At 40.5% G+C, this 23018-nt stretch overlaps 2 protein-coding genes across 2 annotated transcripts; both read right to left on the reverse strand.

Annotated features, from left to right (window-relative positions):
- Positions 1-521: 521 nt before the first annotated feature.
- Positions 522-5743, reverse strand: LOC133995778 (germ cell-specific gene 1-like protein). Its single transcript, XM_062435267.1, has 5 exons — positions 5455-5743; positions 2794-2841; positions 2231-2383; positions 1468-1579; positions 522-816 (listed from the first exon to the last, which is right to left on the reverse strand). The coding sequence occupies exons 1-5, from the start codon at positions 5741-5743 to the stop codon at positions 522-524; spliced, it is 897 nt and encodes a 298-aa protein (XP_062291251.1).
- Positions 5744-10930: 5187 nt separating this feature from the next.
- sec23b (SEC23 homolog B, coat complex II component) lies at positions 10931-22404 on the reverse strand. Its single transcript, XM_062441461.1, has 19 exons — positions 22247-22404; positions 20305-20532; positions 19835-19892; positions 19617-19703; positions 18895-19131; positions 18482-18564; positions 18063-18207; positions 15665-15823; positions 15391-15506; positions 15152-15275; positions 14800-14880; positions 14582-14671; positions 14248-14354; positions 13755-13908; positions 13459-13536; positions 13181-13342; positions 12977-13063; positions 12615-12836; positions 10931-11993 (listed from the first exon to the last, which is right to left on the reverse strand). The coding sequence occupies exons 2-19, from the start codon at positions 20523-20525 to the stop codon at positions 11904-11906; spliced, it is 2301 nt and encodes a 766-aa protein (XP_062297445.1). The 5' UTR covers positions 20526-20532; positions 22247-22404; the 3' UTR covers positions 10931-11903.
- Between the last annotated feature and the right edge of the window lie 614 nt (positions 22405-23018).

Here is a 23018-nt window from a genome sequence, read left to right on the forward strand (position 1 = left end):
ACACTTACACTCCATAACATATTTACATTACTTTTTATATGTGTAGGCACATGATTCGCAGTATATGTGGCTTTATTTCAAAATGAATGAAAACCAGTTAAACTGTCTTTGTGATTTAACAATCATTTGCATTGATTTATTGATTGACTGAGACATGTTAAATAAGGCTATTAGCATCTGAGAGACCCTTCTTCTATTTATAATGCTTTACCTGACAACATCTACATTGTGGTAAGTTACACAAACAAAGAGAACCCACTTTCGTCCACTTTTTCTTGTTTGTTGTTTGGTTCAATTGCCCAACTATAACCCTGTGTGACTTGACTAACAACAGCAACAACACACCCACAGGGAGTGAATTCAATTAAGGCAGTGCAGAAATGTATCAAGCGGAGCTAATGATGTGGTGTGAAATCCTGTTAGGTGTTCGATCCTATAGCGAACCAGCGATGGACGACAAAGCCTCCATCCATCAAGCTGCCACACTGAGAGAAATGTCACCACTTACTGTCCTGTCCCGCTCAGCACTGTTCTTCCCCTAAAGACGCATGAATATCACTCAGGTCCAGGGAGTCGGCAGGTATGGGAGTTTTCCTGCCGCTGTTCAGGGTCTGGCTGGAATAAACTTCCACAGATTTGGAGATGGAGTGCAAAGAGCGTTCCCGGAAATATCCAAAAGCCTCCTGCGCGTGCTCTTCCCGGATGCTTTGCTCGAAGGTCTTGCGCTTGTGCCTGAACTCGATGACGGTCTTTGTGTAGGAGTTTAAAGTGGTGACTGATGCACCCATACAGAAGGTGAATGACGCCCAGGCCATGCTGATAAGAAACACAGACAAAAAAAATGCAATTCTGGACATGACTTTATATATCTTGAGCTGCTTCTTTGAGGAAAAAATGGTGAGCACTCATGTAAAGGCAATCCTATTGCGGTACTGCTTGCTTTATATTTTTCCCTCAATATTTTGACTGTGTTTGCTGAAATTATCACCACTCCCCTGAAATACACCACGTCACATGTGAGGTCAGATAGTCAAATCATCGCTTCGTTTACTTTTCACTCAGGTGGGTCAATGCTCCCTAAAGGTCAAAAATTGTTTAGCCTCTGAAATGAATTTCCAGCATACTGTACATATTGTAAAGGAGTGAAATATTATCCCCTTATGCAATTCCAATCGTGCCTGTATTGGGGGTTTGGACACCAAAGCCTAATCCTCCCATAACATGAGAGCTTTGGGCTTTTTCATTACATACAGTGATGCTGGGAAGAGGTGAGAGCAGGGCTACAACTGACTATTCGGGGCGGCTACATGAAAAAACCCACATTCCAATAGGTGTCAACTCCACTTTATTTGGATGCAACTTTAAATAACGTGGCTGATATTGATGGAAAAATATGGCTATGAATTTGTGTGTGTGTGTGTGTGTGTGTGTGAGTGTGTGTGTGTGCGTGTGTGTGTGGAGTCCTACCAGAAGGACCAGCCATAGTCCCAGTTGTAAGGTCTCCAGTCAGGTGGGCCGAGACTGACGGTGACCTGGAAGACCTGTGTGTACATCACATGAGCCACCATGCCGAGAAGACCTGAAATCAAATTGACAGTGCGCGGTTAGTTAGCACGCTGCGTGATGTATGGTTAAAAGACCAAATTCAATTCAAATGTGGCTGCATGTAGCTGCAGGAAGGATCACTTGTTTCCACAAATACAGAATCAAAGCCTTTTCATACACACACGTCCACACACTGAAATGATGCAGTCTTAAAGCTTTAAATCCTCATTCTCATAGTACACAAATTTATTTTGAAGTGAAAAACAAATATCCTCTTTGATTTTTTTTTAATCAATTTTGTAACTTTTTGAAACTTTTCTTAACCTTATGACTTGTCAACAAGATTCGTTCTATTATAAATATTACACTCGTACGTCATAGATTTTAAATTAAGTTAAGTTTAGATTTATTGCAAAAGATTGGCTGTTTGGATTTTGAGCCTCTTCATCTTCACTTCATCTTTTACATTAATCTTAAAAGCAAAGGGCTATGTCTTTTCTTTTTTTGCCCTGCACACTACAAAATGAGATCTAATATGTTGTTGTGCCATATTCAGGAGAGCCTGCTATCAAGAAACATAACCAATCGGGGAAAATGGAATCACAAATTCTTGAGCATAGTGCAGGAAATGATAGGCAGCATAAACAAACAATCAAAGTCTTAATAGCAAATAAATTCAGTTGACCTGAGAGCACAGTGAAGACAGCAGCGAAGGCATTGAGCTTGAGTCCATCAATGACGTTGCTGGAGTGGACGAGCTCTAAACACATGAGGCTGAAGCCCACCAGCAGCAGAACAATGTACAACAGCTCAGAGATCAGTGACAGCCACAGCATCCCTGCAAAGAGAGGTTATGAAATTGGATTGAGCCAAGTGGAGACACAGTCAAAATTTTACCTCATAATGTGATGTTATATGACAACAATTCCACAGTCTGATGTTAGTATTTAGCTCAAGCATTGCTGTGCATGATTTTCAGTCTTGTTTATACAGAGTTGCTGATGATTCATCTGACTTTAATTGAATTAGGCTGTGAATTTTTTTATTGATATTTCAACTGAACCCTCAAGGCAAAATTATATTTAGAAAGTTCTTTGCAATAACAGCATCAGTGTTTGGAGGTTTTATTTCCTTTGAAGATTTCACTTTAAATTCCCTTATTGGATGAAAGAAAAGAAAACAATGCAACCTTTAAAAGTTGACTACACAGGTTTATGTTTGTGGTTTGACTTCCTGATAGACACTCACCTTTCTCTGATGGAGGAGCCAAATCAATGAAGCTTCGGCACATCTCACCTAACAGCACAGCAGAAACAAAATATTGTTATGATGAGGACGGAGAGGGGATGGATTATCAAAGAAGACAGACAGCAAATTTACAGGATTGCAGACACATAAATAATCTCTGAACTGATGCAGGTTTTTAATCCAAGTCCCAATCTGTGTTTAATGCCCCATTTCTGTCCAGGTGTGTTTCACTAGATCGGCTCAGACACATTATGACCTCCCGCCGTGTGAATCCTCACAGCAACACCAAATTCAAAGGTCATAAGATTTATTAACAGAACATTAAGTTTGAGGCATGCGGTGTGTCAGAGGTGCAGCTTTTTGGGGCCTTTCATTCAGTGCCTACAGGTGGTCAGTTGGCAAGACTGCTCAGCATCTGCTTCTTGTCCTATTGAATTACAATCATTGTGATACAGATGTATAACTCTGAAAACAACAACACTGTAATAACTGCTTTGCCTGCCAAACTGTAAAAACACACTGCACTACATGATGAGAGCCTCTGTCAATTGAAGGAACAGGAAATAAAAAGTGACCCTCGACACATCACAACACATTCCTGCAGATATGGTGTTTTCCTTCTGTCATCTGTCGAGCCCAGCGTGTTGCTGGATTTGTTGTAAGTGGAACACTTTAATCAGGTAGAACGAGGGTGGCAACAGCTGTTTTGAAGAAAAACTCATCAAGGCCCCTGTTACATAATCCTTATTAACTCAAGCTGTCTCTGCCCCCCCACCATCGCACAGCCACTTGATGAGATAGACATGTGAAAGCAATTCCTTGTAGAATAATCTCAATGTGGGGGGCATTTCTGTTCTTGAGCATCATAAAATATACAGAAGAGTGACAAATTAAAGGAAAAACCAACTTAAAGTGTTTACTAAGGTGCTGGGCCACCAGAACACCTTCAGTGCACCTTGGCATTGATTCTACAGTATATTCCCTCATTTGGTGTTTTGATGATGGTGGTGCAGAGCGCTGTCTAACACGTCGCTCCAAAATCTCCCATATGTGTTCGATTGGGTTGAGATGTGATAACTGTGAAGGCCATAGCATATGATTCACATAATTTTCATACTCATCAAACCATTCAGTGACCCCTCGTACCCTATGGATGGGGGCATTGTCCTAGAAGAGACCACTCCCATCAGGATAGAAATGCTTCATCAGAGGATAACGATGACCACTCAGAACTACTTTGTATTGATTTGCAGTGAGCCTTCCCTCAACGGGGATAAATGGACCCAAATCATACCAGTAAAATGTTCCCCACAGCATAACAGAGGCAAGAGATCCCAACATTTTAGGGGTCAAACATTCAGACCTGTACCACTTTTTCTTTTAATATGTCACTCGTCTGTAAATTAGTTAGCATGCTTAGCACAGTTATAGTCTGATGTCAGAGTGGTGTTAGGGACAACTGTGACATCAGGGAATTTGGGAGATTGATGTCGTAGTAATTCCAGATCCAGTTGCAGTGAGCCAAACACAGAGGAATAATCTGGCCTGACCTTTGACCTCAATTTTTCATGACCGTAAACACCCTCCCTCTTCCCTCTGATGCACACATTACCTTCACAACTCATCTTCCCCTACTAGAGAACTTCCCTTGTCAATTAATTACTGATCCGGTATGGATACAATATTTTTCCATTTGTTTCTGAGTGACTGAATCTCATGCACACAGCATTCGCAGTTTTCATTCCACTTAAGCTGTGAAGCAATCACATTCTGACTCTAGCCAGTGTTGTACAGCCACCCACTCAAAGCCCTGAGTCTGGAGTGTAAGAGCCACCCTCTTTCCTTTTTAAAAATATTCATACTGAAGATACTAACAAGTGCTGTTGTTTGTTTGTTGTTTTTTCATATTAAAAAGCAAACTGATGTTAAAGGCAGGCAATTTACCAGAAACTGTCAAGAAATGGAACAACCCAAAAAGGGCAACCACTGTCCATGCAGACAAATGAGGGATTCAGGTTTTTCGGGTATGGTTTGTAGAGGTCAACATTAATTTATTTGGGTTTGTGTCTCATGTTGTGAAGTGTGACTCACTATTTATACTGTGTCAGACAATAGTCTGCTGATGTCTTACATTCAAAACTAAAGATTTTAGAGACAGAAGGAGTGAAATATGACAAAAACAAAAAATTAAGCAAATAAAATTTTAGATACTAAATAAATAGCCCCTTTATACATTTATAAGTAAAAGAAAAACGGCTATTGAAAATGTATAGAGAAAAAAAGGAAATAATGTAATAAAATTAATAAACAACAACATAACATAACATAACATAACATAACATAACATAACATAACATAACTGTACCTAATGGTGAGTTCAACCAGTTTCAACCAGTTTCAGAGTTTTTTCACACCCTAAAACCCCTACACTGACACTAATTAGACCACAGACCCCCATTTGGTAAGATGTTTTGCTTTTAGATGTTTTATTACATTATTACATTATATCATTGTGTTACTTATAGAATTAAAGTGAAAATAAATAATTCTCCTTTTTGCTCGGGGCCCCTGGGGGCCAATGAAACATCATATTGACAACCACTGAGCTTAGACAAACATGCACTTACAAACACAACACACACACACACCTTCTCATCTTACTTTCATCGTCGATGTTCTCCTCACATGAGTACCAGATGCCGGTGTGGAACTGGCGGAAAAGGAACCGGTCGTCCCCGGTCTCCCAGCTGTACACCACTTTGTTCGGGTCTGTCTCATTCACTCCGTAGTCTATACACTGGTGCGTCCGCAGCTTGCTGCACTTCGGCTTGGGCACCCTCTGGGTCCCCACGCACCAGTAGTTCGTCAGGAACGCGGTGATGGAAAAAAACAGGGCGAAGAAGTTCAAGGTAACCGACAGAAGGGTCCTGCATTTACGAGACGTCTTCATTGTCCGAGAGAAGGATGGAGGACCGGAAAGTTCATGGGTTGCAAAGTGGAATAGGTGCTAATTACCAAACACGCCAGGTGGTACTCCAGTGTTCCCAAAAATATCCATTGGCGCGCAGAGTACAGGCAACATCCTCACACTGAGCTCAGCTGTGTGCCAAAGTGTCACAATCCCATCATTTGACCTTTTCTCAAACACACTGCTCCATGAGTGTCCAGTCTATAAGAGGTCACGTTGTCAAAGGATTTGACGCTCAAGTGTCGGATTTTGTCATGATGCTCTCTCTCTCTCTCTCTCTCTCTCTCTCTCTCTCTCTCTCTCTCTCTCTCTCTCTCTCTCTCTCTCTCTCTCCCCCCTTTTGTATCATTAGGATGCCCCTCCTCCCCCCACTGCTCACAAACAATTTACAACAGGCCGATTACTATAGGCTGACATATAGGCTGGGCAGTATTTAAAGCTGGATTTCAGAATAAAAAAAAATGCTCAATATAATAAACGAATTAAAGGGCTACTCCGGCAATTTAGTAGCATATTTTCATAAAGTTGGGTGAGTCACAAGAGACAGATTTAAACAAGAATGGTGAAAATTGAAGCAGCAGAGACCAAGATAGCCTGACTTTTAGTCTATCTAGCTCCCAACTAGATCCTACATTTCCCATAGTACACCTTGCTCATTTCGGGTTGGTGAAGTGCTTCTTTAAGAGCAACACCTCAAGTAATATCAGTTTCTAAAATAAATCTGAGGCCATTGTTTAGACTGTGCATAGTCCAATTTTTAGATTGCATTAATCAACAGTGGGTCACTCTGTTTCTGCTGATGTTGCAGTGAAAAAGTGGTTTTAAATACTTGAATTCCAGTTGATATGGTTTACTTTAATATAGAACTAAAGTCTATTTTGTGAGTTGGGTGTGTGAATTTGTGAATTCCTGTTTGCCTTGTATTTGCTCTCTATATATTTGTATTCTTATACATCTCGTTCTTGAAAAGATCTCGATGAGACATCCTGTTTTAATAATGGATTAACTAGCTAGAATAATGCAAAGGCTAACTAGTTTAACTTCAGGGACTAAATTCATGGCCGCTTTAAAGAATCTCTTTAATGTCTTGATCAATTTTCAGGGACTATACTATATATTTGTGAATATGTGAAGCTTTTCTCAAATTCTGACTTTGATTTTGAGTTCAGTCTGAGCGCTGTCAAAAATATGATCAGCAAAGTAAAATCAATGAAATTCCCATCAGAAGTTGTAGTTTTTGTAATCCTCGCCTTCCTTGCTAAGAGCTGCTTCTCTTTTTCAGAGAAGTGGAGGTCATGGAGAGGATGATGAGTGTGCCTGATTGCCTCTGCTCACTGTGAGAAGTACAGATCCACTCCACAACACTTGAGCATCTGCAGTAAATGTGTTCTAATCTGAACTGCGCTGGATCACAGAGACGACACGAACGTTGGCATTTCAAAGACAGTTCCCATGAGCGCTGTGGTTCTTCGTGTAAGAATGTGCTAAAAATACAAAGCGTTTGAGCCTCTCCACAGTGTTTACAACCCCGCAGTAAATGAGGGCAGATAGGCCTGACATCTCTGTTACCTCAGCTGTGTGCCTTCATCTTCAGTGCCTAAGGCTAAGCTGCACTCCAACATGAAAAACTGACAAATCAGGCCAAGACTCTCCACCACAGTGCCCAAAGTGCATTTAATTAGCACCTTTGCCTGGCCTTGCACAAAAAAGGTCATGAAAGGGTAAAAAGGCACACATGCTCTTGCATTCACATAGACTTAAATACCCCAATTCTCCAACTTCAAGTGCCACATGCTCTACATTATACTGGTTTATAGGCACAAAATAACAAAAAATGGAACATGAAGCACTGCTGTGATATTGTTGGACATATTGGAATACTGTGAGCCAAATCATAACTTGCCGCTGTGTGAATCAAAGCTTCAAAAAGTGCTCTGTGTCCTTAAATCACCAAGTGGCTTTTGTCAACAGCTGACAATAGTCTTATTGAATATCAGCAGCATATTGTGAGTCAGAATAGTTGGCCACTGTCTGGTAAACACCGCTTATGACATCTGTGCGGAAGGAAATTGGCTGTCTCCTGAGTTGGTGGAAATGACAAGAAGTTAATCCTTGCTCTCAAATTAACACATTCTGAGTCCTTTGGCTGTAGTGTGCGGATATGGATGTACAGCCATACACACATCCATCAAAGCCTACATTAGGGGAATAACTCAGTTTGCTGCATTTCAGATAAGGAGGTTCAGCTATGGACCCAGCGATGCCGAGGAGGATACTTATGGATGAATTACAACTGGCTGTTTGTGTGAATCTGGAGAGGTTAAATTGTCACATATGACTGCGGTTGCTCACCAACAAAACCTTGAAATGATGCCAGAGAAAAAGATTTAAATTATATCAAAATTATAGATTTATACTAGATTTATTGAGGGTTCACAATCTCACCTACCTATTTGTTTGAGTTGTGTTAACTTTTTTTTGGGAGGGGGTTTGGGTGTTGTGTTGATGTTATGTTTTTTTTTAGAAATGTTGTGGTATGTGTGATGTACTCAGGGTGTATGCTTCATGCTTATATACAGTATGTTCTCATGTTTATGCCTAGATTTCTATACTTTGTTCTCCAGTGTAAACTGTATTCACTGTATTAAAAAAAAAAGACATCTCCGTTACCAATAGGCCATGGCTGAAGGATGTTCTCTCAACGACACCACATCTAAGAATTGGGGGGTAATTTTTCATAGTGACTTATATGACATAAGGAATGCCACTAAAATACATTTCCACCACTAAAAGAACATTGCCAAGGTCAGGCCATTTCTCTCACATGGGACAACTGTGCCCTCATTTCATTTACCTTCACTGTGAACATGCCAAGATTTTGACCTAATGACTTCAGTTGACATCGAAATCTGCAGCCCTAAAATCTCCCCATTGTTGTCTGTAAGTTAAAGTTAGTATAAAATCAACATTTTAATAATGACAATGGATCAAATGATGATGTTTGATGTGAAAGGGGTCGCTGGTACAGGACTAGGACCAGAGAGAGCTATTACTTGACTGCAGGTTTTTTCAACTGTGCAACTGAGCTTTAAGCCTGTTTATTTATTTATTTAGCTTTTTTGCCTTTAATTGACAGTCAGTAGAGAGAGACTGGGAGCACAGGAAGATAGAGAAAGGGGTATGGCATGCACCAGCCAGGGGTCAACCTGTGGAGGTTGCAGTTATGTGGTATGCACCTAAACCATTAAGTCACCAGGGTACCCACTTCTACAGAATTAAAGCTGTTTTGGTATGACCATTAGCTTATGGTGGATAATGTTAGCTAGTGTTTGCTATCTTTACATACTGTAGATACTGCTGTGTAAGTGGCTGTTACTGAGTCTGTTTATTGACTTCATGATCTTCTCTACTTGTGCTACTATTAATTAGGTTAGCATTTACTATCAACCTGTATGTTTACTTGGTAAACTGAATTTAATCATTGATTACCATTGCTATGGTGTTCAACAGCTCAGCATTATTGCTTCTTCTTTTACATCTCATATTCCCACCATCCACTTGCAACATCATTAGTACATGACACCAAAGTTGCCACATTGTGCTCACAGCAGCAAATGTCTTACTTTAAATAATTAGCTTAAGTGCAAAGCTTTTCTCACAGTTTGGGTCCCAAACACATCACTGTGTTCTCCTGACTGTCTGTCAAAGACCAGATTTTAGAGTGATGCTGCATTTAGTTCCTCTCCAAGGATTTGAGGGCTTTCTTCTCTTTTCAAATTAAAACATGGGATTTCTAACCTGCTTTCACTTGTTGCTCACTACATACACTGGATATAGTTTACTGCATTCAATTCTGTGAAATGCAAAATGAAGTGTATTATTTTTAATCGGGAAGGCCATTGGGAACTTAATTTCCTATTGAGGTAACAAGTCACCCATACTTCTGTGGCTGTGAACATTTTCACACATTTTTAATATACTGTCATACTGACTTTGGTTGTATCCCCTATTATCTAAATCCCTGAGAGGAACAAAATTATACTATTTATGGAATGCATCATCTGATGGCAGTATTGTGTCCATCATAGTTATATAAACATGCTATGGCATATTCTATATAGAATACTTACATAAGTTAACTGGGACAGAAGCCAGAATGGATTTTTCTGGCTGATGGGTTAGAACTGATCCGTTAGGATTTGATAGGAGATAATAAGACGACACATTTCCTTACAGCTTTGCCTAAGCCAGGAAATCACATGGACATGAGCATCCTGTATGAAGAAAAACAAGTGGGATGAGAGAAATTTTAATGTTCTTTTGTTCCTCTTAAGGTCAGCAGAGCTGCAGGATTTGCATGCATCGAGGTGGGGAAGCATATAGAAATAGATTAAAATGAAGACAACAACATGATTGTTTTCCCTTTATGAGATAATATAGTATGGCCTCAAATCACATGGCACTGTGCCACTCTAAACTGAAACATGGACGGAGCTAAAAGAAGCTTTTGATATCCATGTCAGAAGAGATTAACAGTCATGGCATTTTTTGATGTGGCCTTGAATACCTTAGGAGCATATGTGACTTCAGAGAGCAACATTGTCCGGCCTAAGCTCTTGATAGACACAGACTTCATTTGTTTTTCAGTAGCAACTTCCGCTTAAAGCTGCTAAGAGTAGAATTTGCCTCTTAACAGATAGCCCCTAAGGATTAGTCTTCATAATCTGCAGTTCACTGATCCTCGAAATCATACTGTCTGGGTGCTCTGAAATCAGCTTACAGTGACAGTAGATGGTGTGCGAGTGGTTTTATGATTGAATTGCATGTTATGTGGGTTTTATGTACAGTAGTGACGAATAAGAAAAAGACAGTTGTTTAGGGAGTGCCATTTTCAATCTGAACAGAGGACAACTAGTGTTGTAGCAACAGGCTGTGTGTCAGTCTTTCTCATGCAATCTTTCAGGTCTGTTCTGATCTGCTGTGATGAGGGCAAAAGTTTTGACTGTGTTGTCAGTATGCACACGTCTAACCCATGAATCAATCTGCTGAAAGGACTTATGTTTATGTATGAATCACAATCTGATTGTCATCACTCAAATGTACGGTGGCCTAAATGTGCCTTGTTCAAAAAGGATGCAAATGCTTATATGACAGACAATACAGACAGAATCCGGGTTCGTGCCGACAGGCCTTTATGTGGATAGCATTAAGAATCCAGACAGGATCTAAATCAAACAACTGTCCCATTTATACAGCCGCACAGTATATTAAAGTTAGATTACAAAGACACTTGGGCAGTCATTGGGTGCAAAATACCAGATGGTGAATGAGACTGGATGAGTGGACTAAACTATGGAGCGCCTATGAAGTTAAAACAAATCTAAATGTTCGTCATTGAAAACGGTCATCGAGTGCCTCACTTGAGTTGACTTCAATTCCTCAGAACATTAATCCTCATTATTCACACGGAATTTTCTTGGAAAACACTTGAGGTAATCCATGTTGGATTGGATTTTTGTTCCCTTTTCACTTTCAAATATACTGTGATTAACAACCAGTGTGAAGAATCACCCTGTCAACATTCCTCGACAAGCATTAGAGCTACCGTTATAATTTATTAATGAAATATTCTAGACATGTGATCTTTAGCTATAGACAAAGCAAACATATATATGTGTCCTATTAAACAGCACTTTCAACCAAATGTGTTGCAGTGGGTACACATTTCAGGACAAAGAGAGAACAAACAAATGAATTAGTACTCAGATTATTCTGCGCGTCAAGAAGTCATACAATCGAAAATAGAGAATTCATATTGCTTAGTTGAGGACAGTCTGGCCCTGGAGTACTGGAGACATTCCTTATAAATAACGAGTTAATGAAAATGAGAGAAATGTCACTTGTTTTCTTTAATTAATACAGGAATGTGCAGTTTTTCCCCCTTGTTCTGTTCCTTTTGTATCATGGAAGTATCACATATGATTCAAGACAGAGCACAGTAAAAATAAAGCAAGCACATACAGTAGACTCTGTGGGTTTTGGCTCCTTCACAAGAACAGGGGAAATGTTAATGGATCCCTATAGCTGAACAGGAATTTCGTATCACTCATTCTTGTTTGCGTTTTCCTCATTCCGTGGACGTCTACGCAGAGCTCGACACGGCCAGTTTCTTCAAGTGGTCCATGAAGACCTGCAGGCTGACATCATCTGTAAGGATCGGGGCTCCTGTCTCCTACAGGCGCACAGGAAGGAAGAAAGAGAAGAAAAAAAATAGTGGTTGAGTGTTTTACTCATCCTAATGGTCAGATCCAATGATCCAATTAGTTCATGCAAAAACTCTTGATAATCTCATGCTCAGACAGCTGTAGATGTATTCACAGTGTTTGTATACAGTAGGTGATGATGCTGCTTGTTCTTGATTGGGGATTACTATTTTCAGTTTTAAATTTCCCCCAATTAGAATCAATTAGCTAACTCAAGACCAGTGTTTTCTGACATTTTAACTTTAAATCTTTTGAGTTGTCACTGCAGATTGTTTTTCACCCAGGATGCACACCTCCAGATGTTTTTAAGTCTTGACACATCTTAGAAACTTATGGGAAATTGTTTCATTTTGTTACGTTTTGTTATGAATGCAGAATGAAATGTCAGTGGCTGCGCATGACCATCACATTTTATTTAAAAATGCTTAAGAAGCACATAAAATACATAATAATCTGATAGAATTGATAGTGATGCCATTTTTAAAACCAAATTCTGTTTCCATTTTGCTTTTCGAAGACTAATTCTTCACTCAGTCCATTTTAAAACATAGTAAATATAAGACAGTAGGTTGTTGCTTATAATAACGTACCTGTCCCCAGGCGTAAAGGTTGTTGTGGGTCTGTGAGGGGTTGACTTTTGAGAGAAGGAAGCGAGCCTGTGAGCCTCCGTGCTCTGTGTCGATGTAGCGTGGCATGGGGAAGCGCGTCTGTAGGATCTCCTGAGCGTCGTCCAGAGGAGCCAGAAGCAGCTGCTTGAAGTTCTCATACTCTGCCATTTCCTGGTAGCCTGCCTTTCGCCACTGAGCTATGGTCTGTGGAGAAAAAAAAGGGGGAAATTAAGCATTAAGTAATATCTGTTGTTTAGCCTCAAAAAAGAAATCATGGAAATGACAGATATAAAGATTTTTGGATGCTTTGCTGGTCAGTTTGCTGCTGTGGTTTACTGTCTCACCTCTCCATGGTAGATAACGAGCTGGAAGAAAGTGTCCATCAGCAGGATCCTATCTGGCAGGATGCTGCTACTGTCCAGGAGCACAGGCTGTGAAGAAAAGACAGCACACACACAGTTTAGAAAACAAGCACTGACCGACATCTATATATGCTGCCATTGGGATACACAGAACACTGTAAATTGTGTTCAGAGTGTAAGGCTGACCTCTGGTGGTCCGTGGAAGGAGTATGAGTAGAGGATGGGCTGGACCATGATCAGGGACTGGGTCAGGTCCTGCCTGACAAAGTGGTGCCTGTAATAGGATGACTCATCTGGGCTGTTGTTAAACACCTGGAGGAAGGGCGATCGCCGCAGGTGGAACATAAACTGCAGGTGGAGGAGAGAGGAATTAGGTACCAGGAACGTCAAATTAATAGTCTGTGGATATTCAATTATCAATTTCTTTATAGATTCACATTCATAAAAAAAGTAGGGAAGTTTACCTGTGGGTAAAGTGACAGAGACTCCGACAGTTTGAAGGATGTAGGATCGTCTTTATTGAACTGTCCGAACTTCTGACACTGAAACCAAGGGAGACAAAACATTCTTTAAATTCTGAACATGCCAGAGAATAATCTTTTAATCACATAATCTAACACATCACACAGAATAACCACAATATGCACAATTGCAGCCCCAAGTGACGTTTTAACTATTTATAGTCCACATTCCAAACAATGCATTCTTCTTTGCATCACAAAGAACAAGTGGCGCAACTACTTTTGGGTGTGCCACTCACCAGGCGGATGAGCTGCCTGTCGAGCCAACGCAGAACATCTGGCCCCTCCTCCGACTCCGCTCTGAAGACTCCCAGGCGAGCCATGATCACGGCGGCTGCCTCCTGGTCGAATGACGACTCGATGTGCTGAATTTGGGATTGAGCATCTGCCCAGCTTGGGTTAGAGAAGAAAGCAGGGAGGTGGCAGGTAAGCATGGGTGTGGATTGAATGACGCACATGTACGTAGCTCCATGACGACTTGGTCTCAAATAGCAGGAATGTAAACATCCCGCTTGAGTCCAGCTGTCACTTTCTTGGCAAAATGCCAAGTTCATTATCACAGTAATCTACACTAGAATTGAGGGAGTATTCACTGCTGATTATCTTTTCAGCAAAAGCTTGTGACTAATAATACACAAGGTGGACCTAAAATAAAGTGATATTTTAAGAACAGTCTTGTCTATCATGAATCACTTTAAACTTTAATTTGTGCAGCAGTAAAACCAGTCTTACTTCCTGGCGACAGTGGTGACGCGTATCCTCCTCTGCGTGTTCGAGTGCTGGTACTGGGTCACGAACTGGATTGCCCCTCGGCCGCCCTGTGGGACTGGTGCATTGTGCTGCACACACAAAACAAAGGAGACAGTGAGATGTTCATCGCCTTCATATTCCCTCCATTTGCTCTAACAAAAAGGCCTTCTGCTACAAGCAAGAAACCACATACTACGTCATTGTTTGAAGAGTTTTTAGCTAAACACACCCTCCATCACAACTGGTCACTTTGTTCGATGTGATTAACGACATGCTAACGTTCAAATGAGTGCTTTTTTCCCCCCTTTTCTTTTACCTGATTCACCACTTCAAAAAAAACTCCCAAAGTGGTTGAGGGGTTGAGACTGCACACTTTCCACTGGCTTGTGCCACCGCTGCCCATCTCCTACACACACACACAAAAACAGAGAATACATTATGATGAATGCAAGCGAAGAACAGCTCTCAGATGCCCTATTGTGAGAAAGAAGGAATCTGAGTGTCCCAGTTCAGTTTCAAAGGACAATGACTCACATTCTCTGAAACACAGGGACCCTTAGAGTTGAGTGAAACACAAGGTCCGATGGTTCCGCACACCTTCAGCTCCCTTGATGTCTAAATGGAAAGAGAGAGAGACATTAATTCCAATTTTCACGAGGTAGGTATTAATCTAAATAATTCGGTCATGGAATATGATTCAGATGATAGTTGTGTTTTTTTTTTCTTTGTTGTTTGTTTGTTCGTATGATTTGAAAATTGCCATGATCGGAACAAATAAATAAATAACTTCTAATTAATGTTTACATGACACAAGCACAAACGCACAAAAAATAAAACAATTAGTTCTAAATGTGTAGGTAATTGAGTTGAAAGACTACAATCTTACCTTGACCTCCAGGACGCCTCCGAAGGCCATGCGGAAGTCTCCGTTGTAGTCTTTGCTGAAGACCCTCTGGAAGGTTTGCTTGAACAGGGAGGTGTTGAAGGAGTCTCCCATCACTATGTGGCCCCTGAAAAAACACAGCATAACATATCATTAGGATGCTGAATTATCCTTTAAGAAATCGCATATGACAAATACGATGCTCACACCCTCAGCTGTTTCAACAGTGAGCGCTGACGTACCCGGTGAGATTAGATAAGCACTTCATTTCCAGCAGTCCGGACTGGTCGAGTGCGCAGGCGTAGATGTCAATGCAGTGTCCGTTTACTGCTGAACGGTTGGCCATGGCTTCGTAGTACTGTGTCATGCAAAGATGTAAAACAACAGCTTTATCCCACTGAAAATATACTCAGTACAACAGTAAAAATGTATTTGAATTTAATAGATTTTCAGTAAAAAGTCCTTAAATCAAGGAAACATTTTGATTTGTATTAGAGGATTAATGCAGTTATTCACCTTGGTGGCTTTCTTCAGGTGGCGAGCATTGTCCTTCTGGATGTCATGCCATGAGCGGATGGGAGTTTTCAACTCGTCGCCCACAACCATTCCTGGGCCCTGAGTAGGGGGCCCTCCGATGAACAGCATCACACGAGCACCTGTGTTGGGGAATGTGCCCTGAGGATAGGAGGAGAGTAGGATTTGGTTTTTAGTTGCTGCAAGTTCTGTTATATTTCTGCTCAGGCTACACATTTTCTTTCTACTATTCTATTCAATTCAATCCAGACTTTATAAAAACGGATACAGCTCATGTGAAAGAAAACAATCTAAAAAATAAAAGATATTCCACAATGATCAGACATTTGCATTCAATTGTTCAGCAGTCTACACTAGAACCTGACAGATCTCAGTTCAGGGTTTACTGTTTGCAGAATCCGACAACCTACAGATACAAGGTTTTATATTAGAGCAGGTGGGTACACGGACATTAAACATTTGGCTTTTGCTGCAGCTTCTTGGAGCTTTAAGCAGCAGCCTCATACGGTCATTATAAGCCACTGTGAATCTCTGAGTCTCTGCATGCTGCCTTTTCTGTAGCAACACCACAGGTGGGCAGTATATACACATATATAGTGGGGCACAAAAAGCTTTGAAAAGAGGTCTTCACAGTCACCGAACACACACTCAGTTTACAAGCCATCATGTTTGCTTGTGTGTACAACTTAAAGCACTATCTGAAATGTCCTTATCATTAGCTCATTGGTTGTGTAATGGCTTGAATATTCAGCCTCATTACACACTTTAAGGGCAATGCCAGATGGGAAGAAATCAGGAAATACTAATTGTCCAATATCCCTCCTTCTGACAATCATAATAATCTTGTTTGCATTATAAGATGTTGAAATTTACACCATATTGTGAACATACCCTCAATAACTGTTGAAGATCAGCAATAGATGGACAGAAAATCACCCACGTACATAGGTCGTTAGTGAGAGAATTACCATCAATGGACTCTGTTCCTTCATACAGATGTTAAAAATAGGAGACAAAACTCCACAGTTTGACAGGATAGATACACAATTTCCTTATTCAACTCGCAATATCAACCAGGATTCTCACTAGAAATTCATGAACCCTATTCAACGTAATTTGTTAAATATTTTTTCACAATTTATACTATAAAAATATTTAGAGGCATCAATAAAACACATGAAATTGAAGAATTTTGCCTTTTGTATTATCTAAAAAACTCCTTTAAAGGAAAAATACACATATCAGTGCTATTAGTGTAAAATATGAACTTATTTAGATCCATATTAATTTTCTGTTGCACATCTGTACAAGGTATAATTGGCGCCATTGTGGGTAAAAGTGATCAGCTTTTGTGATGCAGTACTTGTGCTGAATCCCTGTTTCTGGCTATGGATGTGAATAATGAGCACTAATGAACTAGTGACCTTGTTGCCATTTAAAGAAGCATGTTAGTGGGGGAAAAAATTAAGAATGAGGATCACCTGTGCAAATAATGCACCAGTTTTCTATAATGGGACCTTTTTTTAAAGACAAGTAAAACCATTTTAAACAAACAGTCAATAAAGATAATGATACAAAAAAATCATTTTATCCAGGATTAAATTATGTTCCACTTTCCCCTCCTCTAAAAACCAATCTGCCTTAAGTGAATGAATGTACAGGGTGTAACAAATCTGAGTGAGAGCTTTCAAGGAATCAGTTTCAGCAAAGGGCAAATCTCACAGCCAACACTACAACAAAGTCCATAGTCCAGGCTTCTGGGAAAGTCTGAGACACACTGAGACTTTTGGAAATGGGCCACGTAATCACAAAGCAAAGAGCTTTCAACGTAATGTGAACATTCAATAGAAGGTAAACACTGATCCATTGGAGAAAAAAAAATGCAGTAAGAAAGTTTAGTCATTCATTGAGAACAATTAAACCAGCTGATACAGGATGCTGACTACTTTTCTGCAGCTCTGCCATATACTTAAAAAGACCAATTCATCACGTCAAATGCTTCCTGACAAATCACGAGCCAAATACATTCTAATCAGACCTCATCTTCTCTCTGCTAGAAGAGAATAAAACTGGAATGATATGTTGTACTGTGAGTTACATAACCACACAGATTAGCCGTAGGAGAAGAGAGGATAATGATGGTACAGGGAAAAGACAGAAGGCAAACAGCAACCCGGCCTTTGAACTAACAAAGCACAAGTACTCTTTCTGCTGGAGATAATTATCAGGGAGCGTGTGAGTCTCTGAACACTTACATGTGGCACTGTCATCTTGACGAGGCTAAAGTTCAGGTTAGTTCCTCAATAAATTACTGCGAATTCATTTGCTGAATTTTTAACTGATGTACATTCCTATCTGTGTGTTTGTGTGTGTATTTTACCTCCAGCAGTCCGACAGCAACAGACAGTGCAACACCGGTGGAGCGGAGGGGCCGTTTACCCTGAGGAACGGGCCAGGGGTCTCTCTGAAGCTCACCGAGCAAGTCAGTCAGATTCATATCCACTCTGTGCACAGGCTGAAGGAACCTAGAGACACACACACACACACACACACACACACACACACACACACACACACACACACACACACACACACACACACACACACACACACACACACACACACACACACACACACACACACACACACACACACACACACACACACACACACACACACACACACACACACGAGAAGAAAAGCATCCTTTAACTTGGAGACATGGCTACAGTTAACTGGCAAAGACTGGCTACAGTTAACTGGCAAAGACACATGGGATGTGTTACTGCTATTCTGTACCTGCAAGAAGCTGCAGCATCTTGAGGTGCTGCTGGGCGTCCCTGCTGTCCTGATGCTGCTGGTTTTGTTAAACCAAGCATCTCCTGAAACACACAGAAACACACACATTGAGTTCGACAGCAATCTCAGCTGCTTTGATACACAGATTTTAAAACCACAAATTCCCAGAGAGAAAACAGTATAAGGAGGCTGTTATTCAGATTCAACTATGTCCATATTTCAATAGTCCGCCCAGTTTGGCATCTGACTTGACTTCAAAAATCATATATGTGAAAACTAACTTTATTCTACCAAAACCTTCCGTTTAATCTGAAAAGCTATTTATTAACATTGAAGCCTGAGGAGCTTCATAATTGCTTTTCCCCAGAGTTCTCATATTAATCTCTTTAATGTATCTGTTTAGTTCCACACACCTGGATCTGTTTCGAGGAGAGGTCCTTGGTGCCTCTGAACACGTAGCTCTTGGCAATTCCTTCACAGCTGAGCTCATGAACCTGGACCATGCGTCCGAATGTGATGAGGCCCACCAGGGCGTTGGGTGGCAGGAGGCTGAGTGACATCTGAAGGGACTCCTTGAGGGCCTGGAGGTCCTCTTCTTCCAAACACGTGTCCACCACATAGAGGAAGATCAGAGGAGTCGGAGGTCCACGCTGTAAAGAAATAAGAATCGGGCTGAATTAATACTTTACTTTTGGTTTGCTGTTTGTGAATGTAGGTTTTTAAAAAGGCAAGCACTAGCAGAGTCAATGTGATCTCATCAGTGGCTCATATTACTTTAAAACCATATGTATTATTTATGAAGTAAAACACTTGTTAGCCCACAATAAGAGTTCAGTCCTCAGCAGTTGCTAAACCAATGATGTTTCTGTATTATTTCGTTTGCCAATGTGTCTTGGAGCCTATTGTATGAAGTTTTCATTACTTGTACTTACAACCGTTATATTTTCCCTGAACCTTTAACAAATAGTGCTACAGTATTTAAATATGCACCAGGCTGAAAAATAAATAAGAACTATTCACCTGTGGAGGTCATTACCCAAAATCATTAATATTCACCTTTGCACAGTACATTTTCACAATGTACAATCAGTATGCACATGGCTGTGGTCAGAGTGCAGACATGTGTGGTATTTACCTGAACTATGTACTCAATAGTAGAAAACTGTGGCATGAGTTCAGCTGGCTGGTTTACTTCAGATATGCCTGCATAGGAGGGAGGGAACTGTAGAAACACAGAAAGAGTTAACCAACCTAATAAAGGAATGTGGCTGTTCCACATGTAGTTATGCGAGTTATGACAACAATTAACATAAACTACAAGTCTAAAATTGTCCTGTTAGCATCAGCACTTACTGGGTTTCTCTGGAAGCAGAAGTTGCACGCCCATATTTTTGCTCTGTAGTCAACTTGACTGTAAAAAAGGAATAAAAACAATTCAGAGTTTGCTTCCAGTTGGTAGGAGCATGACTGTGACTGATAGTGGGCAGTACAAGGTGTATTTAGAGCTCTGGTGTACCGAATCTTGTTCTTAAAAGCAAAAAAACAAACAAAGTGGAAATGCTGATGCGTCAAAATATAATCACACACCACCTTACTTCATCGTCAATTACATTTACTCAAAAAGTACTAAAATTAGGAAATGTCAGGAACACACTTAGCAAATATATGTTTTTAAATGATTCCTAAATAAAAAAGACGGCAAAATTACACCACCAGTCAAAATAAAAGCTAACTACCCACATTTTTGCTTTCTAATGTTATGTAACTTAAAAAACATTCACTAGTACATGTCACTTAGAATAAATATTGATTTTCAGACTTACCACAGCGGGTTGAGCACTGCCTTGCAGTTGGCCCGGCTGCACATGACTGGTTCATATTGAACCGGGGGCAGGTCAGGCCTCTCCTTTAGGGGTGTGAATAGGCAGGAGACTGGGACCACAAGCCTGGTGGCTTCCAGTCGGCTGGAGGGCCAGAGGTTCCAGCTGAATCTCACCCCGTCCCTGTCCTCATTCTGTTGGATGAACTCCTGGTAGGTCGCCATCACTGAGCTTCAGCAGAAAAAGAGCCCAGTAGACCACAGTGAGATTGTAAGTCTGATAAACGAACAGGATACAGTAAATGTGACTCTCTAAACTTGCCCCTGTTTTTCCCTGTCTCTCTAAAACTACCTGCTTTTTCTTACTGGCGACTGTCAGTGAACACCTGCTCTTTATACAGGTGTACTTTTCTTACATGCTAAAATAAGATGATGCGTCACCAGGAAACCTGACTAGCGTGTTTTGATGACCAAGAATACAGAGGAATCCAAGGTTATATTAATCTCCACCTTTATTGGATTGTGTCAATGAACCATCAATGACGCCTTAAGCAAAGGAAAGCATCACCAGGACTCCTGTTATAGCAACTATGTACTCTACCTCTTTCTCACTGCTATTACACAACACAATACAATGAATAAACTGGATTACGAGACGAATTTGAAAATAAAAGTTGCAATGTTTTGTTGTCAGCATGGCAGATGAAAAGATAAAAATAAAAGATAAAATATGCTCTAAAGTACTATATAATGTCAGAAAATGATGACCTCTTCGAATGATTTGTTTTGTCTAATCAACAGGTCAAAACCCAAACATATTCACTTTACTATCATATAAGACAATGAAATCCAGCAAATCATCACAATAGACACAGCAAGTAAGGACATGTTCTGCACTTTTCCTTAAACATGCAGTTGATAATTCATTTTCTGTTGATATACAGTAACTGTATAATCTCCTACTTTAACTAATCAATTAATTGACTGCTCTAGTACTACAGATTATTGATATTCTTTAAGTAAACAAACAGACAATCCACACTGTAACTTTATTTGGGTGATTCCAGTACCCAATTAGAGCTGGATCAATTAACAGATAGCAAAAATTAACAGAATAGTCAGGTGACAAAAAAACCCCCAACAATTATTTTAATAATTATTTTAGTTATTTTTCAAGCATGAATGCAAAACACTCTGTAGTCCCAGGTTCTCCAATGCATGGATGTTTCTGCTAATCTCTGTGATTAAGTTATAGTACGTTTGAGTTTTAAACTATACAAAAAACAACTTTGAAGACATTACCCTGAAGAGATTAATCAACAATGGGTAAAGAATGGTCAGCTACCCTATATCTAATGTTTGACTAACCGTTGACTAGCCATACCTTAACCCCCCCTTAAAAAAACCAAAACAAATAAAAAAGGGGGTGTTGGAGTGACACTGTTATGTGGGGTGTGTGTGTGGGGGGGGGGGGGGGGGGGGGGGGGACTACAGTACTGCTTAATAAGCATAGCAATTTTGAGTGATTCATACAGTATATTGAATCTGATTACCTAATAGTGTATAACACAGGCTATAACGCCTCCTATCAACCCTACTTAACACAAAAAGTGAAGGTTTGTAGGTTAACGTTAGCTGTGTGTCTTGAACTGTTCCTACTCAGGAATCATTCAAGTAAGACCGTTTTCTTGGTGTGTGCTCGCACGAGGAGACAGGCGAATAAGAACGACGGTGGTTGTAAACACCCAATGTAATTAACACCAAACGTTATTTTGTTATTTTTTCACCATTGTTGCCAAATAACTCACCGCTGCTCTCTGTAAAAGCTACGCTACGTTGAAAAACCGGCTAACGGAATGTAGCATTAACCCACTTCCTGTCCCCTTCATACATGGAAGCGGACCACAGGCGGCCTACTTTCGAGGAAAATAAAAGCGAGAGCTTACCTTTTCTATCAGGTTGGCCTCGGGTCTATTCAGAAAACTTAACGGTCTGTTCTGCTGACAACAAATTACAGCATTTGGAGGGATAAGTCGACAGATGCACAGGAGGACAGAGAGACCGTGGAGAGGTGGCAACGACTCCTCGTCAGCCGGCTGTTGCACTTTACTAGAATGACGTGTTACTCCAAGTTCAGACGTCTCCTATTGGTGCTTCTTGCCGTGACGTCACAGGGCGTACTCTGCGTACGCACTGCAAGCCGGTGTTCACGGGAAATGGAGTCTGGGACATGCCACGTTACACAGTGCACAATCAGATGTTGATTTCTTCAGTCGTCATTGTAAAATGTGATAACGTGTCTACTTTCTTTCACCACTCGCCGGTCCTATAACGTAGAGAGCTAAACTGATCACATTAAGGAACTGAACAGAACAAAGGCTGTCACCAGTTGTGGAAAGTTTTGTTCAAGTGGCTTTCTATTAGATATTAGGTAGACTACAATATTTACTTTGCACTTCACTCAAGCTGTCCATATGCTGCTTTATACTTCAATTCCAGTACATTTCAGGGCGGTGTTGTACTTTCTACTATGTTATATTTAGGCAAGTAGAAGCTACGTCCACTTTTTTTGTGACCACACAGTTTTTTTGTGTCTGTGTATTTTTTTAGTTGGTTGAAATTTACAGAGGTATTTGCAATAGAATATGAGGCTATATGTCTGTAGTGATGAGGCCTTGCCTTTATTCAGTTGTTCTGTTCTGCTTCAATTTAAGTCGG

Source organism: Scomber scombrus, chromosome 2, assembly GCF_963691925.1.
Source record: "Scomber scombrus chromosome 2, fScoSco1.1, whole genome shotgun sequence".
NCBI lineage: Eukaryota > Metazoa > Chordata > Actinopteri > Scombriformes > Scombridae > Scomber > Scomber scombrus.